The 18,104-nt window shown below is 45.8% G+C and overlaps 1 protein-coding gene across 1 annotated transcript in view; it reads left to right on the forward strand.

Moving 5' to 3' along the window:
• Positions 1-10,907, forward strand: part of LOC103263345 (receptor-type tyrosine-protein phosphatase N2-like) — a gene marked incomplete at its 5' end in the record, with an annotated part of 138,858 nt that extends 127,951 nt beyond the window's left edge. The window contains 2 exons of the mRNA XM_021713934.1: positions 1,415-1,488; positions 9,234-10,907. Coding sequence (XP_021569609.1) covers positions 1,415-1,488; positions 9,234-9,305 — 146 coding nt within the window. The remainder of the gene's footprint in view (positions 1-1,414; positions 1,489-9,233) is intronic.
• Positions 10,908-18,104: the final 7,197 nt, after the last annotated feature.

The following is an 18,104-nucleotide window of genomic DNA, read 5'->3' on the forward strand; positions in this document are numbered from 1 at the left end:
GTCGTGTCCCACCTCCCCCTCTAAACTGCAGCAAGCTGGAGATGCTGGAACCCTCTGTACTAAAGGACCTAGAAAAATGGAAAACAAGAACATATGTTGAATTAATGATACAGCTAAAATGTAAAACTTGAATAGCATTATCTGCATGCAACCACATCACCTGCCACAGAAGAGGTGCTGTCTACAAGGAGGATGGAGCTCTCCGTGAAACAACTAACCTGGGAGTGTAGCCATGGGCACTTTTACTTCGTCTAAGAATGCGGAACGCTCCATTTTAAAAGACAGGGAAGCCGGGCTCGGTGGCTCAGCCTGTAATCCCGCACCTTTGGGAGACTGAGGTGAGTGGATTGCCTGAGCCTGCGGGTTCGAGACCCGCCTGGGCAGCGAGACCTCATCTCTACAATAAATCAAAAAATCAGCCGGGCGTGGTAGCGCATGCCTGTAATTCCAGCTACTTGGAAGGCTGAGGCGGAAGGATCGCCGGAGCCCAGCAGGTCGAGGCTGCGGTGGCCAGGAGCGGCCACTGCACTCCAGTCTGGGCGACAGAGTGAGACTGCAACTCAAAAAAATAAAAAATAATAAAAAACAATAATAAAAATAAATAAATAAATAAAAGACAGGGAACTCTATCTACGTGTAAAAGCCAGTATTTTAGCCGGATACAGTGGCTCACCCCCGTAATTCCAGCACTTTGGAAGGCAGAGGTGAGAGGATTACCTGAATCCAGGGGTTCAAGACCAGCCTGGGCAACTTGGTGAGATCTCGTCTCTACAATAAATCAAAAAATCAGTCGGGTGTGGTGGTGCATGCCTGTAATTTCAGCTACTTGGAAGGCTGAGGCAGGAGGATCTCCTGAGCCTAGCAGGTCAAGGTTGCGGTAGCCTTGAGCATGCCAGTACACTCCAGCCTAGGCGACAGTGAGACTCTGAGTCAAAAAATAAAAGCCAATATTAACGTTGAGTCAAATTAGCCTAAATTAGTCTGATTTTGTATTTATTTAAATAAAAATAAACTTCTGTGACCAAAATTAAAGTATATAGATTGCTTCCTATGATTTAAAACATTCTTTAAAATGATGCGCGCGCGTACACACACACACACACACACACACACACAACTAGTAAAACCTTGGTCTCTAATGACGATGGCTTGCAGTTGGTAAGTATCTATATAGGCATCTTATAACAATGTTTCAGCCCAGCTTTCCAGAATTAATGCTAATGAAAGCTGCCCTCGCCTTATTTTTCTATATGAACACTGAAATTGCAGCTGCTTTCCGAGGCTGCTGAGGGATGAGTGTAATAATTTTCAATTGGCCTCTTAGCCTAAAGGGAACCTCAACAGCAGGAGATTGACAGATGCAGCGTGGATTATCTTGTGCTCTGAACTCAGCCCAATTTGTGGTTTGTTGCAGGTGCTAAAGAGATTGATATCGCAGCGACCCTGGAGCACTTGAGGGACCAGAGACCCAGCATGGTCCAGACAAAGGTACTGTCAGTCAATCCCCCGGGACTTTAGATATATGAAGGTGTCTCTCTGCTGCTGTTTTCCAGAGAGGAGAGTGGGGATGAGGCCTGATTTAACATAAGCCACATGCTGATTGCTCTCCTCCGACCGACTGTGGTTCACACCAGTCCTGCGTGGGTAAAGGCACATCTGGGCTCCTCCCAAGAGGTCCACTAGTGACCTCCGTAGCAGCGCAAACATCTTCCACACCAATAGATGCGGTCAAATCTCAAGTCGTTGAAACTCAATTAATTGGAACTTTCTATTCACCAGATTTGAGGGCAGGGAAGATCACTGCATTTTTATAGAAAGAGACAAATGGTAAATCCCAGAATCCTTCTAGAAGAATATTCCGAGCTTACTAAACACTCTGCCCAGCCTCCTCTGTGTCCTGCATTCACATCTGCAGCTGTGCCGTGTGGAGGTCACCAGGACAGTGGCCATCAGAGTGTCCCAAGGACATGGGGTCCTTGACACCTCAGAATAGCTCTTACTTACTGAAAAGGCCCAGTGTGCAACAACAGGGGTAAAAATAAAAGATCTCTGGTCAGCTAGTTCTGGTTAACTAGAAGTGAGGCTAATATAATATCCTGTCCCCTTAGCATTCTAGTATCTATCCCTTTGGCCTGTTTCTTTGTTTCGCTTTGCTCTCCATATATAATTTGCAGGATCATCATGAAAACATGATGTGATTGTTGTGAAAGTACTTCGGAAGTCACAGCACACTTATATCTTTTTAGTTTTTTTCAATTTGGAAATTATATCAGACTTGCAAATCATCACAGAAGTAATGCAGATACTTCCCATGGATCCTTCACGTGGGTTCCCCAAATATTAACACCTGTTATATAACCGCAGTGCAACTTTCAACACCAGGAAGCCAGCATAGATACAAACCACCAATTCACCAATAGATCTGATTGAATCTCCTTCACAGCCCAACAGTGACCTTTCTTTGAGGCAAATTTGCTCAGTACATGGCACGTGAAGCCATCACATCACCTTTATCTTCTGTGTTCTAGGAAAGCTGCGCGGCCATGTAGTCTTCCAGAGAGAGCCGGTGGCCTTGTTCTGTTTCTGCAGTGTTCTCGGTTTGGGTTCGTCTCACACGCCCATGATTCGCACATGGAGAGTGTGTTGGGCGGGACCCATCACCCACTAAAGGGCATGTCTGCAGGTTTCTGCATGGCTAGGTGATTGTTTTCTTTTTGCAACGACTCAGTGTCTCACACAGAGAAACCTGGGGCTGTGGACACATCTGGTTTTTTTGCACTGCTCATCACAGCACTGGGTACATGTTGGGAGGCCCTCAAGAGAGGAGACAGCGCCAGGAACAGTGGCTGTGCCAGTGACAGCAGACCCCCATGTGTTATGCCTGTGGAAAGGTCCATCCTGCTGACTGACAGTCGCCCTGAACCCACCACCTGGCTGTCAGTCCAGGAAGACAAGTCAGCTCTCACCTGCCACTGGCCCTGCATCCTGGGACCCAAGTGCCTCAGGTGGTCAGAACTGAGCAGAAGAGGCTGTAGAGACCGGGAGGACAGGACACTCTTAGAACCAGGAATGAAAAGTGAACTCCAACTCGGGCAGATGTTATCTGACTCCACATCCGCATCAATGCCCACTGTGGGATAATCCATCGGAAATCTTAAATTCAAATGCATTTCTTCTCCCCTTGCCTCTGTCCACCTCTCAGGTGGGCCCTTCCCTGCCAGAGGGATAAGTAGGCCCAAGGTACAAGCTGTCTTTGGTATGCAGCCTGGCAAAATGGTTGCAAAGAGATATCTTCTTGCCAAAAATGAAAAAAAGTGCCTAATACATTGCAGAAAGCACCCTGCAAGGCTCTGTTGTCTGTATTGCATTTGCCAACACAATCTGTTCCAGGCCCAAAAGGGTGGTGCCAAGATCCTTTCTCAACTGGGGTACTTTGGGATTTCTCAAAGAAAGATGAAGTCATGTTTATTTTCATTACATGTCATGTATTCGATTATATTCTAATTTTTAAGTGGCAAAATGATAAAACTTGCACGTGGTAGCACCATTAACCAGGCTACCCGGTGACCCAAAGCTCCAATTATCTGTTGCTCCAGAAAACAGAGAGGTTGCCTTCCTTTCAGGCTGATTGTCCGCAGTAACTCACCCTCCTCAGACTGGCTGTTTCACAGTTGTCTTCAAGCATGTACATACATTCAGCTCCTGGAATTTCAAGGCATAAAGAAAGAGTAAAGCACCTACAAGTCGCCATTCTGCCTTAATTATGACAGCATTGCCCAACACTACCGCATGAGACAACTTCCCGCAAACGTTCAGTTTCACAAAAGAAGAAAAACGGTATGGGCAAACTAGTGCCGTCCAAACTGAATACTCTTTTCTACAAGCCAAGAGAAGAGTCTGCAGTCTGTTCATTTGAACAGATTAGTTAAATCCCTCTCTTGGAAGTGAAGCTGCATCAGGAACAACCCCTCAACGGTGACACCTGAAGACCTCGAACCAGGATGGCAACAGAGCCCCAGCAGCAAAATGTCATTTCTGTGTTTAAAAAAAAAAATCAAGTCTCAGACTTGTGCCATTGCCATGTCTCTAGTGATCCCAAAGAAGTTCCAGAACATTTTGTGAGCACTCACTCCCAACATAGATGGGGGACAGAAAATAGCATTTGCCATAACTGCCACTAGAGTTGTGGGTCGAAGATATGCCCGTGTGGTGTTTTGGAAAGCAGACACTGACCTCACCCAGGGGGCAGGAGAACTCACCGAAGATGAGATGGAACATGCAGAATCCACATCAATTCAAGATTCCAGGTTGGTTTTTGAACGGAGAGAGGAATGCAAAAGATGCAAAACACAGCCAGGTCTTGGCCAATGGTCTGAACGACAAGCTCCGTGATGACCTGGCAGGACTGAAGAAGATCCCGGCGGCCTGCAGAGGGCTGTGCCACTTCTGGGGCCTTCGTGTCCAAGGCCTCCACCAAGACCGCTGGGGCCATGGCTATCCCGTGGGTATATCCAAGAAGAAATAAAGTCTGTAGATCTTGTCTGTTAATAAACAGTTTATATATCAAAAAAAAGAGGGGCTCAGGATAACTGTCTCCCTCTCTGGAATCTGGGTCGGTCAAACAAAAAACAAATATTTAGTGAACATTGGCCTGAGGAATAATGCAGAGAAGTGTCACACTTGGTCTTTGATGGACTCAGTCACCTAGGAAGACAGAGCTGGACTCCTAGAAGCTGAACAGCAGCACGAGGATTATACACAACACAAGCCTTTGGAAGAGGAATGCTACACATCCGTAACAGACACATAGGACTTTTTTTTTTAAGAGATGGTGGTCTTGCTATGTTACCCAAGTTGGTTTCGAACTCCTAGACTCAAGCTGTCCTCCCACCTCAGCCTCCCAGAGTGCTGGGATTACAGGCATGAGCCACCATGACTGGCAGGACACTTGTTTTTAAGAAGAGAGGCAAAATTGCAGGCTGTGCTTGAAATCACACACTTCCAAAGACGACCGTCTCTCTTCCCCTCGGTGTGTTGTTTTAAACAGGTTTTTCCCTTCCTTACCACTCCGTGAATCGTGTGAAAGTTGCTCTTTGACCAGAGGCCTTAACACTTCCCTTCCCGTAACGATATTTCCTCTTTTACATCTGCCACTTCTCGGCATAAAAGCCAATGAGTCGTTTGTCCAGCACTCAAGAAGCATCACGTCCTGCTCGCCCATAGGGAAGACCTCTTGCGTGTATACATGTGGTACTCAGTGGAGCACTTTCCCTACCTGTCTCATCTCTGCGTTTTAATTTCATCCTTTCTCATTTTCTGCTCCTCAAGACTTCCCTCAGTCTCCTCATCAGACCTGCCCTGATTTGGGTCCTCAGTCCCTGGAAACAGAGCCTTGTTCTTAGGCATATTCATATTGTCCCAGCACAGCACCAGGCCAACAGACAGCGAGCAGTGGCCACTCCATGCCCTCCGGTCACCCCCAGACCCTCAGCTTGCTTCATCAAAACCCTCCATGCCACTGAGCCCATTTTGATCTCTCTCTCTCTCTCTCTCTCTCTCTCTCTCTCTCTCTCTCTCTCTCTTTCAGTCTCTCCATCTCCCTCTGTCTCTCTCTCTCTTGACCCCTTGTGTGCACATACACAGTGCCTAGTCCCTGACTTCTGCTGGGTTCTGTGATCACAGTCTAGCTAGGAGCTGGTCTACTTTTATCAGAAGAGAAGCCAAGGATGAAAGGCACGCATAGTATTCTGTCCTAACCCTCTTTTAAGACAGATGTTGGGGGAGGTGAATCCCTAGAGAAGGTGTTTGCAGATTCCTTGGAGGGCAACAGTCGCTCAGCTGCCACACTTCCTGTGGCTCTCTTTAAAGTCGGGAACGATGACAGTTAGAATGACAGCAATTCAAATCTGCGTCAATCCACCCAGAACTTTGTTGGAGCCAGAGGATTACAAATATAAGCAAAAGTATGAATATAAACCTAGAAAGCCTCCTAGCTAGACCCTGCATTTCCAGAGTGCTTTGGCCTGGATCCTGGTAGAAACACCTGGCACAACTGGTGTCTGAGAACCACAGACACCCTGTCACCTCCATCCCTCCAGCCTGGCTGCACACATGTTCTGGCAGTTGTCACAGGCAGGCTTGAGGAGAGACATTGTCCATGACTCACTGTCCGGCGTGGACCTAGGGATGGTGACTGGACACCCTGACCCAGCTTGAGCCCAGTTGGGACGTCCTACCTCGACTCCTTCTCCAGGCTAGTGGGGTGTGGGAGAATTAAGCTGGAAGAAACTGTAAGATCCATCTCTTGAAGCTCTCAAATTTTATTTTAGTATATGTTAAAAAACACTTCCTAGCACAGAATATCTCAGCCCTCTTTCTAATATCCTGTCTTAGCAAACCCAGCCAACCCAGACACTAAAACCAGTAGACTCTGAACCATTCCTGCTCAGACCACTCACACCTCAAGTTTCAGTTTAGACTAAAGTGGTTCTTTGGTGCTCCTACTAGTATTGCTTTTCACCGCTTAAGCATGTGCCTGTTGTTTTAATGTTTCCCTTAAAATAAACTCCTATCACAAAGGATTTCAAACGCTGGCTACTTCCCTGCATGTAGGCAAGGTTGCTTTCCCAATTTCTGAGGTGCCATCTGCGTACATTCACTCAAGCAGAACTGCTCAAAATGTGGCAACAAACCACGGAGGGTCCACACACTGCACCGCCGTGCCACGTCAGCACTGCTCACAGCTGACACTCCAACAGGAAGGACAAGTTGACTCACCAGCGCTGTCCCCTCATGCACTGGCTCTGAGGTGCACGGCCACCCTGGGAAGTGTCTCCCATCCTGCCAGCAGGTGCCCAGTGGGCTCCAAGTAGATCTGCACTGTGACACACAAGCCCACTGTGTGACACTTGACCTTTCTCTCCTTTGGGCCTCACAATGCGGTAACAATTTTAAAACTTTGATGATAAATACATCGACTATCTCTATGGTCCAGTTCCCTCTCTGCTGTTTTGTCCTGTGGATTTACAGTGTTTTAAATAATTACGATCAAAACGCTGGTGCGCTTCTTCATGTTGTCGCCTTATCTGGTAGCATAAATATTTGGCTTTCCGGTTGGATGCTTTTAAGTGGCTGCATAAGATGACAATCGGCTCTATAAAATTACCTACCTACCATTGGCATTGAGTGTTTTCCAGTTTCCACTGTACAAATAAGGCTGCAGTGCATATCTTTGTGTTTGTGTATTTTTCCCTGTAAAGATTATTTCTTTTACTTTTAGTATTTTTTTTTTATCTTAAAGATGTAGGGTACAATTCAGGATTAGGTATACAAGTGGACGTTGTACAAGATTATTTCTTAGGCTAGATTTCCCATGTGTTAAAAGGTGTAAATAGGTATATGACACTTAAATTTAGATCCCAAAAAGCCACCCTTCATTTTTTGTAGTTTCAAGTCATCACAAAACCTTAGTCCACACACTGACAGGCCAACATTTGGGGAAGAAACAGTCTGTGTGGCTGCTCATGCATATGTAGCCCCGATCCTCTAAAGGACACATTCATTAGGCTGGGCGTGGTGGCTCATGCCTATAATCCCAGCACTTTGGGAGGTGAGGCAGAAGGGTCACTTGAGCCCTGGAGTTCAAGACCAGCCTAGGCAACATAGTGAGACCTCGTCTCTACAGAATATCAAAAAAATTAGCTGTGTGTGGCAGCACACATTTGTAGTGCCAGCTACTTGGGAAGCTGAAGCAAAGGATCGCCTGAACCCTGGAGGTTATGACTGTGGTGAGCCGTGATCGAGCCTCTGTCCTCCATCCTGGGTGACATAGTGAGACCCCAACTGAAAAAGAAAATTAAAGGACACATTCATTGAACAAACTGTGAGTGTGAGCCAGAACAGGAGATGGCTTTTGGACAGAATGTGTGTGAACCCGTCAGTCTGGTGCAGAGAACCTTGAGCCCTTACCCTTCCAGGGGCGGCTCCCACATTATTTCAAGGAAAAGCAAGGGTCCTGCCAGCGGGCACAGAAGGGAAAGACACTGGACATACTTGGATACGTCTCCTGCAGCTCCTACCTGGAAGCAATTCCCAAGCAGTGTTGGAAGCAACCTAGAATATTCTTGACTCACTTTGTTAATAGCAGGCTCTAAAATTTCCTTTCAGATGCTGTGTGGTCACACTACAAAAGGTAGATATGAGTAGTCAGTAGGTGATTCCTGTAACATCAGGTCAGGGGTATTTTTGTCCCAAAGTGGACACATTATTTTAACTTTCTGATGTCTTAATTTTAGCTAGTTTCTATGCTTCTGCTATGTAGTGACCATTTAAAATGGAAATTAATCATTATTTTGGGATTTAGAGCCACCTTATTGCTTGAATTATTAAGGATTTAAGCCATCAATAGGTCTTTCCCTAGTCAAAAGTAAGAGTTAGAAAAAGGTATTATTTGCCATGATTTGGCAGGTGTCTGGTGGCCTATTTTAGAGTTTTACATGGCAGTGTTTCAAGATAGAAATTGAAGAGTCAGAGAAAATAGCCACGGGACCATTTAGCATGTGTGAGGAAAGAGGGGGCAGGCTCTCTAGCTGCTAAGCCCAGGTTTTTAGAGAAGTGAATAGTTCTGACATCATAAATCCATCCCTGTTTCTACTCAATACTCTTGGCAGGTTGTCATGGGTCATGTACTGTGTCCCTTGGAGGGTGTGCCTGTGTCTGTGAGTGGGTGTGAGTGTGCACCTGTCCTAACTCAGGAGAGCTGTGGAAGAGGTAAGGTTTCTTGGCAAATGGAACAAAGTTGTTGGGCAGAATCATCGGTTGATTCCAATGATGGTGGCAACACAACACTTCTACATTTCCAAAGACAGAAGAAACCCGAGTGTGGCTGTCCCTGTGAGCATTTCATTGGCCATGTCCATCAGGTGTCTGCACCCACCCCTCACTCCGTCCATCAAGGCAGGTGGCCATGATAAGGAATTCTGGAATCTGGAATCGTAGAGTCAGAAGGACCAGGCAGGGTGCAGGAATGAAAGATGGGACTTCCCAGGACCAGAAATTCCAGGGCACATTAACCCAGGTCTGCCCCACCAAAGGGCCCTGCTTTCCTTTCCATGGAAATCTGAGCCCTTCATTTTGTTCCTAAACAATTCCTTTCTGCAGAACAAGACGCCGAGCTAACCGGGAGTGGGAAGGACACCACTCTCGTTCCATCATCTCCTTTCTTGCCTCTGCAGGAGCAGTTTGAGTTCGCGCTGACGGCGGTGGCCGAGGAGGTGAACGCCATCCTCAAGGCCCTTCCCCAGTGAGCGGCACATCCCCCTGGAGCCTCAGGGGTGCCCCCATTCCGTGACTGACGTTGGGAATCATGATGTGACTTCCATTGTGTGTCTTCTGTTGTAACTGCCTAGTCATAGGGTCCCTAAATCTCCTGTAGGTAGTCAGTACAGTTTAGCAGTTAAAATGTGTATTTTTCTTTAACCAAACAAAAATAAAGAGAGACTTGTGGAAACATCCAGGTATGGGAGGAGGGAAATCGGTTCATCTATTTTCACTTTCTTAAACAAAAATTACTTTTTCTTAAAGCACACATTCACATTCTTAATGGCAAGTAATGTCGTATTAATGATGCAGTAATTAGTATATTCAGCACGGTCTCCAGGAAGAGTTTGCTTATAATCTGTAACTTACCAGAGGATGGATTAGTTGTGCCGGGAACGGGCCCAGGGAAAGCTGGTTAGGCACTACATGAAGGCCACCAGGTGTACAAGCCACATTTGGCATTTGTCTTTAAGATGATTTATCATCTTAAAACCACTAGGACAGAACTGTTCATATTCTGCAGCTTTGGAGCAAATAATTTTTTTAAAAATCATTGCAGCATCTCTGTCTGGTTTTATCAGTACTCTGCCCTGAGCACCACGGACAGCTCATGTCAATCACACACATCACCCCAAGGAAGGACACAGGGACTCCCCCAGCCCCATGGGTAGTACCTGCTTCTAAGGCCAGGAGCCTCCCCTGACCTCTCACCCTTGCAAAGTTGTAGATGTGCTCCAATCTTGAGACATATTTTTTACCAAATTGTAAAATATTGACTTTTACATTGCAAAAACAGATACTCCCTAGTGAATGAATACTTTCCTATGAGATAACCCAAATCAGGAAGAACAAATCTGGGCATTTATCAAGCTCTGAGGGTTTCCAAGAGCACACAGCACATCAGGCACCTGTGGTCTTCAGAAAATGCCCCAGGCCCTGCCAGCACCCCAGGAGAAGGCTGTGAGTACTTTCCTTCCTGAAAAGGAGGAAACGCAGGGAGACCGCTTGTTTTGCGTTACCTATGTCAGATCATAGACCTGGAATGAAGGCGAGAGATGCACTTGTCTTGACGTCATGTAAACAGAAGCACACCAATTGCCAAAAATAGCATTTGCGCATCAGATCCTTCATCGCCCCCAGAAGTAGGAGAGTGCACTTCCTAACGCTCAGATTGATGACATCAAAGATGGCATGGAGGTATCAGTACGCTGCGAATTTCATGGGTGGAGTGAAGCACAAAAGGGCGCCTCCATCCTGCTGTGTCCCACCTTATTACTTCTATCTTAAATAGATCTTACACGTCAAAAAGCAGCATAACAGGGAAAGTGGCCTACTAAACAGAAAGATGCCAAAATATTGTTGATGTCTTTAAGTGGTATTGTAATATAGATCTGCTTTAATGTATCATTTCTCTTCCAAAATTATTTCTCTCTATCTGGAAATGAAATAATGAATATAAATGAATTTATCTGAATATAGGAAACATATACTTACTTGTAATTTCTAACTTCTTATGTTTCAAAAGAAATCCTCCAGTGTGAGATATATAGATATATTTAATGGTGTCATATTAAACTTCTGATTTCACATTTGAATGGTGTTTATTTGGGGAAGAGAGAGCAACTGGTTTCTATCCATCGTTTTGTTTCCCACAGGCATTGAACATTTAGATTGCTAAAACAAAGCATGGGCATTTCCCAGAACTCTCTGTTGCACTGCCACTTTATTTTTGGCGTTAGACATGTACTGAGGGCCAGGATGTCACTGAGGCTTTATTCTTTAAAACAGGATTCAACAACCTCAGTGAAGAGCCACGGATGCCGTCCACGCTGCACACGCACTCTGTGCCCCCTCCTTGCGCTGGCACTGCCTAGGAGTGGGGGGGTAGATGTCCCCTTCATCTCTATTCTCAGTCCTAAAGGAGGACCTGTCCTCACCCTAGGTGACAACAGAACTTTGTCCTCATGAGTCTCATATGCATTTCCTCTTAAGCTTTGATCCCATCCAGGGACTTGCCCATTTGTTCTCAGTGGGACTGGAGACCTCGTCCCTCCCCCTTTCTCCCCCAGTCACACAGTCACATCTCTCCACCTCACAGGAAGATACCTGAGGGGCATTTCAAACCATAACCAAGGGAAAGGCAATCAGGGTATAGACTATGGCGCGACAGCTTACTTCCATCCTACATACAGCTCTCCTAACTGGCAACAACAAGAGATGAAGACAGTTCTTCACAAAATCGGATCACTCTTGAGCAGTACCCAACAGCTGGAAGGGCTTGGTGTTGTTGCAGTAAAAGTTATTTCAGTGATGATCATTAAAGCAGAGCAAGGAAGACTATGCAGAACCCTAGCTCTAAGTCTAGGGGCCACTGCAGTGGGAGAGAGTTAGGCTTTCCTCGATTTCCTCAGTGGCTATAAAGGAATACCTGAGGCTGGGTAATGAATAAAGAAAAAGGTTCATTGGCCTCATGATTCTGCAGGCTGAACAAGAAGCATGGCATCAACATCTGCTCAGGCTGCTCCCACTGACCGCGGAAGAAGAAGCAGAGTCATTGCCTGCAGATCACATGGTGAGAGAGGAAGAGGGGAGGGAGGCCAGGCACTCTTTAATAACCAGCTCTCAGCTAGGCTTGGTGGCTCAGCCTGTAATCCCGCGCCTTTGGGAGACTGAGGTGAGTGGATTGCCTGAGCCCGCGGGTTCGAGACCCACCTGGGCAACTTGGCGAGACCTCATCTCTACAATAAATCAAAATGAGCCAGGCGTGGTAGCGTGTGCCTGTAGTTCCAGCTACCTGGAAGGCTGAGGCGGAAGGATCGCCGGAGCCCAGCAGGTCGAGGCTGCGGTGGCCGGGAGCGGCCATTGCACTCCAGTCTGGGCGACAGAGTGAGACTCCAACTCAAAAAAATAAATAAATAAAAAATAACCAGCTCTCTCAGGCACTGATAGAGGGAGAACTCACTCGGGCAGCCCCCCTCAGTGAGGACCTTAATCTGTTTGTATGGAATCCACCCCATGACCAACACTAAGCCCCACCTCTAATACTGAGATCAAATTTCAACAAGAGGTTGGGAGGGTCAAATATCTAAACCACAGCGGTGCTCAACTCTAAATTCAGCACATGCCAGTGGGAATTTATAGCCAGGACCAGCGTGGGGGGTCAGTGGGTAGGAAATTACTACAAAATATCCGAGAGTCAGGGAATCTGACTAAACCAACCTAACAACATTCTTGCTGAAGGCAGGCCAGGGTGATGAGACATTACCCAGGACAGGGTGGAGGGTGACAGAACCCGAAATTGAGGGTGATCAGATATAAGGATGGGGAAGTTCTTAGAAAACTGACCCAGCAGGGTTTTTAGCTAAAAATGAATTATGCAAGAAATACACAGACAGGCCTAGGAGAAGTTTCAGACACCTGACTACAATTTGGCTAAGCAAAGAATCTTTGTCATCCTCCCTCTTGGTCAAGAAAAGAAGAAAATTTTGTTCATGACAGACCTGCTGAATCATCTGCTAAAACTTGGTAGAAGAGGAAATCTGGGTGATGTGAGCCATTGGGTCTTTGATGCAGGGAGTTCGTTTCTATAAAAATAAAGGAATAGGGCCAGGCTCAGTGGCTCAGCCTGTAATCCCAGCAGTTTGGGAGGCCAAGGCAAGTGGATTGCCTAAGCCCGCAGGTTCTAGACCAGCCTGAGCAACTTGGCGAGACCTCGTCTCTACAATAAAATCAAAAAAACTAGTCAAGCATGGTAGCGCATGCCTATAGTTCTGGTTACTTGGAAGGCTGAGGTGAAGGATCGCTGTAGCCCAGCAGGCCGACACTGAGGTGGCCATGAGTGTGCTACTGCACTCCAATCTGGGCAACAGAGTGAGACTCCAACTCAAAAAAAAAAGAAAAAAATCACTTTTTTTAAAATGTATTTTTCATGGTGGCTCGTGCCTATAATCCTAGCACTTTGGGGGGCCAAGGCAGGAGGATTGCTTGAGTCCAGGAGTTCGAGACCAGCCTGGGCAACATGGTGAAACCTCGTCTCTACAAAACATTTAAAAAATTAGCCAGGAGTAAGGTGTAGACAAAATCATTAGGAAGTGTTACGTTTTGAGTATTTATTATTCATTTTTTTTGTTTTTGTTTTTGAGTTGGAGTCTCAGTCTGTCGCCCAGGCTGGAGTGCAGTGGCCACTCCCGGCCACCGCAGCCTCGACCTGCTGGGCTCCAGCGATCCTTCCGCCTCATCCTTCCGAGGAGCCGGAATTACAGGCGCACGCTACCATGCCCGGCTAATTTTTTGATTTATTGTAGAGATGAGTTTTAATATAATGTTTGTTGATATCATTTGATTTTGAATAACAGCAATATTTATCAAGCAGCCTATAAAATTTCTAAAAACTTAACAGTCTGCTTCTGCAAGTTGGTCCAAGCTGGTTGCAACACACCTGCCTCAGGATGACATGGCAAAGAGCAGAGTCTGGAATACAACCCTCTCCCGCTGTGCAAGAAAAGTCCTATGCTACAGGCAGGTGTGGAATCTAGCTGACCCTAGGCATAGGAAGCCAAGTCGAAAAATGGGGTTGAAACTGATCCAAGCCAGTGAAAGCCCCAGGGTTTCCAAGATGAGTAAAGGTCACCCACATGTATGGTCCTTCCACAACCCACAGAAAAGATGGCCCCATGAAGATTAGCTCTTAATAAATAATCATGGCCAGGCTCGGTGGCTCGGCCTGTAATCCCAGCATTTTGGGAGGCCTGGGTGAGTGGATTGCCTGAGACCGTGGGTTCGAGACCAGCCTGGGCAACTTGGCGAGACCTCATCTCTACAATAATTTTTTTAAAAAATTAGCCTGGCACGGTAGTGCACTCCTGTAGTTCCAACTACTTGGAAGGCTGAGGTAGAAGGATCGCCGGACAAGTCGACACTGGAGTGGCCATGAGTGTGCCAAGGCACTCCAGCCTGGGCGAGAGTGAGACTCCAACTCAAAAGCAAAACAACATAAAACAAAAATATAAATAAAAATAAACAATCACAAAGCCCACAAGGAAATGAGAATGGGTAGAGACAGGGAGTGCCATCTGACATGTGAAGATACGCAGAGAATGCAGTGCAAAAAGGCAACCAAATCACTTTAACATCTTTAAATGGCATATAAGAAGAGCAGCATTTTTAAAAAGAACAAATGGGTTTGAAAAAAGACCAAACAAAACTTCCAGAGATGAAATCAAAAGGGAACAATTATTTTAAAATTAGAGAAGGCATATTTATATAATACAAGGTGAAGTTAGAAACTCTGTATCTAGGTAAGCAGCCAATACACATATGAAAACATGCTCAACATCACTGATCATCAGAGAAATGCCAATTAAATCCACAATGAAATACCATCTTATACCAGTCAGAACAGCTATTATTAAAAACTCTAGAAACAACAAATGTTGGTGAGGATGCAAAAAAAAGCAGGGGGGGATTGTTCATATACTGTTGGTAGAAATGTAAATTAGTATAACCTCTATGGAAAATAGTATGGAGATTTCTCAGAAAACTAAACCACTCTATCCAGCATCCCACTACCAAGTGTCCATTAATGAATGATTATTTATTTTATTTATTTTTTTTAGTTGGAATCTTACTCTGTCACCCTGGTTGGAGTGCAGTGGCACACTCACGGCCACCACAGCATCGACCTGCTGAGCTCAAGATATCCTTCCGCCTCAGCCTTCCAAGTAACTGGAACTACAGGCATGCGCTGCCACACCCAGCTTTTTTTTTTTTTCATTTATTGTAGAGACAAGGTCTCACCAAGTTGCCCAGGCTGGTCTCAAACCCCTGAGTTCAAGCAATCCTCTCACCTTGGCCTCCCAAAGTGCTGGAATGACTGGCTTGAGCCACCGCACTCGGCCTGAATGATTAGGTTTTAAAATGTGGTATATAGATATAAATATGGCCCCATATGCAGATATAGACCATGGGATACTATGTAGCCATTGAAAAGAATGAAATCATGCCCTTTGCAGCAGCATGGCTAAAGCTGAAGGCCATTATCCTAAGTGAAATAACTCAGAAACAGAAAGACATAAACTCACTTGTGAGAACAAACAGTGGGTGCACATGGACATAGCATATGGAATAACAGATACTAGAGACTACGGAATGTGGGAGGGAGGAGGGGCCAAGGGATGAAATACTGCCTACTGAGTACAATGTTCGCTATTTAGGTGATAGGTACAACATATCCAGGTAACACAACTGCACCTCAATCTTTTTTTATAGAGTCAGGATCTCGCTATGTTGCCCAGGCTGGTCTTAAGCGCCTGACCTCAAGCTATCCTCCCGCCTCAGCCTCCCAAAGTGCTGGGGTTACAGGCACAAGCCATTGTGACCAGCCACCTAAATCTTTTTTTTTTTCAACTCAGCAACTGGGTCAAACAGAAGATTGGTTACAGCTGGAAACTCAAATAGCAAAATAGAAGATAGGGCTGAGAACTTCACTCATGAAATAAAAATATACAAGAGAAATTAATGAGACACAGTGAGCATAATGTGAGTTCCAGAAGACGAAAATGGAAGTCAGTGCCAAGTGATCTTCAGGGATCACTCCTATGGCTCGGAGGGAGTCTTGGAGGTCTGTCCATGGTGTGTCTTAGCAGGAACAGCCTGTGATCTCAGCATCAATTTTGATGTTCCGTTCCTGTTCCAGATGGGCAACAGAGATGAGTCTGAAATGTGTATTATAGAGATGAGACTCTTTCCATGACAGGTGCCTGTGGCCTAGGATGTACACCTGCCCCAATCAGGCTGATGTTGGTACTCTTGGCAACACTGAGGGCTTTCTCCCACCAACGTGGTCTGACACTTAGTGGATTCTTAGAGTGGCCCTGACTGGGGGACACAGAGGGAGACATGGTCTCTGGACATGAGGGGCTCCAAGATTAGAAAATGCGGGCACCTAGGAGGCTAACAAGAACAAAGGGCTGACCACAGAGAGGACAAAAAGAGGTGGTCTTCACAGTGGACAAGTCCTGAACTGTAAACCTTGGCTGAGCACCACAGGCTATGTGGATGCATTTCAGGCAGGGCAGGTGGGTGCACTGAGATCATAGTCTGACACTACACAAGGCACCAAGATGACTGACCCCTTCCTCCCAAGCATTATCCAGGTATGGTGCTTGCACTGGAGGCTTCTAACTAGTCACCATCTCAGCACTATGGGGATAATCTTCAAGCAATTCAGTGATATATTTTTTAAAAACTGTTGCTTAAGACTATGAGTTTTTTAAAATGTTAAAACATAGCTAGATATGATCTAACAAAAAGAAAATAAAAGAACTGCACGTTGGAACTCTCTATGTAAGGAGTGCACCAATGATTATTTTAATAGCAAGACCATAAATCAATTTTCTCACGGAATTGGAATGGGGTTCATTAGAATTTCTTGGAAATACCCACACATGTGCACACACATGCCTTGTTGGTTGATAAAATCTCATGATGCCACCTCTCCTGGTTGTTCTGAGCCCTCAAGTGTGAGGTTCCTGTGGGGGCTAGCTCTGAATCTGGCCCCTTTGAGGTCATACTCAGCTCTGCAGTGACTGTTCTGGCCCCCACTGCCTGCTCCATCCGCTGCAAACTGACATTGGAAAGGAATTACTTTCCAGCACTGCATAGCTGCTCTCGGTGACTCAATGCTGGTGCAACATTTTCCATCCTCCTCTGAAGTCCCAAGATCACATCCCACAGGCTAGGGAGCCACCACAGCCCTGCTGGCCGGTAAGTAGCTCTCTTGAGCCTGTCTGCCTCTGTGACTGTGGTCCTGCATACACTGCATCAGGAGCACTTGGGTGCGGTGGCCACCAAGAACTCTTGCTGCTGGGTGGCTGGGAAGGTCGTCTGTCTCTAAAGTAAATACTGCAAGTCAAAATGTTCTTCTTCAGACCTCTACAAAGATCAAAGTGACAGCTGTGGTGCAGGTTCGAGGTTTTTTCTGCTGAGATCTTAAACAGAAATAGATGCTATTAATACCAGTGGTCCCCAGAAAAAGTATACAAATTTTAAGTGACGTTATCTATGTACTACTTTTTGAAGTTGAATTGAGTTGCAGTAGCAATGTGTAGTATGAGACTCGCCCAAAAGATGGCATTAATCAAATGAATGCTAGCATCACCAGGCAACAGGCAGGACAGTCAAAGAAGATAGCAGAAGCACGGTTGCTGTTCGAGGAGCACAAGACCATTTTGAAGTGGTATTTGAAATTCGAGAACGGTGTGGAAGCACAATGACAATGGAGGCGTGAATATGCAGCAGAACATCCAGCACGCCTAACAACTGCACGCATTTGTGATAAGAGTGAGACACGTGGTCCTGTGTGTGATGTGCTCGAGGGAAGATCAGGGAGGCCTCACACAGCAGCAAGTCCTGCTGCTTCTGCTATGGTGTTGGAATAGTTTATATGCTAACCACAGAAATCTACCAAGCAACGGGCACGTGAGACAGGAGTTAGCAGAACAAGCATAGAACACATTCTTAAAAAAGCAAAATGGAAAGTGTTCAACCCAAGATTATTATTCTTAAAATATGTATACTTTTTTTTTGGCACCCTCTGTATATTTCCCTGGGTGGTGTAAGCCAATAGACGGGCTCATGGAGGCTTCATTTTCTTTCTTACAAAATTAACTTAATACTTTGAAACCACTGATGTTCACATCCTCTTGCTCTCTCCATCTTCCTGTGTCCTCTCCTCTGCTTCTCTCGATCTTGCTTCCACATGCTAAGGGGACACCACCTGCATGCGC

The sequence above is a fragment of the Carlito syrichta genome, unplaced genomic scaffold, assembly GCF_000164805.1.
Source record: "Carlito syrichta isolate Samal-C Ts95f unplaced genomic scaffold, Tarsius_syrichta-2.0.1 Scaffold304886, whole genome shotgun sequence".
Classification (NCBI taxonomy): domain Eukaryota; kingdom Metazoa; phylum Chordata; class Mammalia; order Primates; family Tarsiidae; genus Carlito; species Carlito syrichta.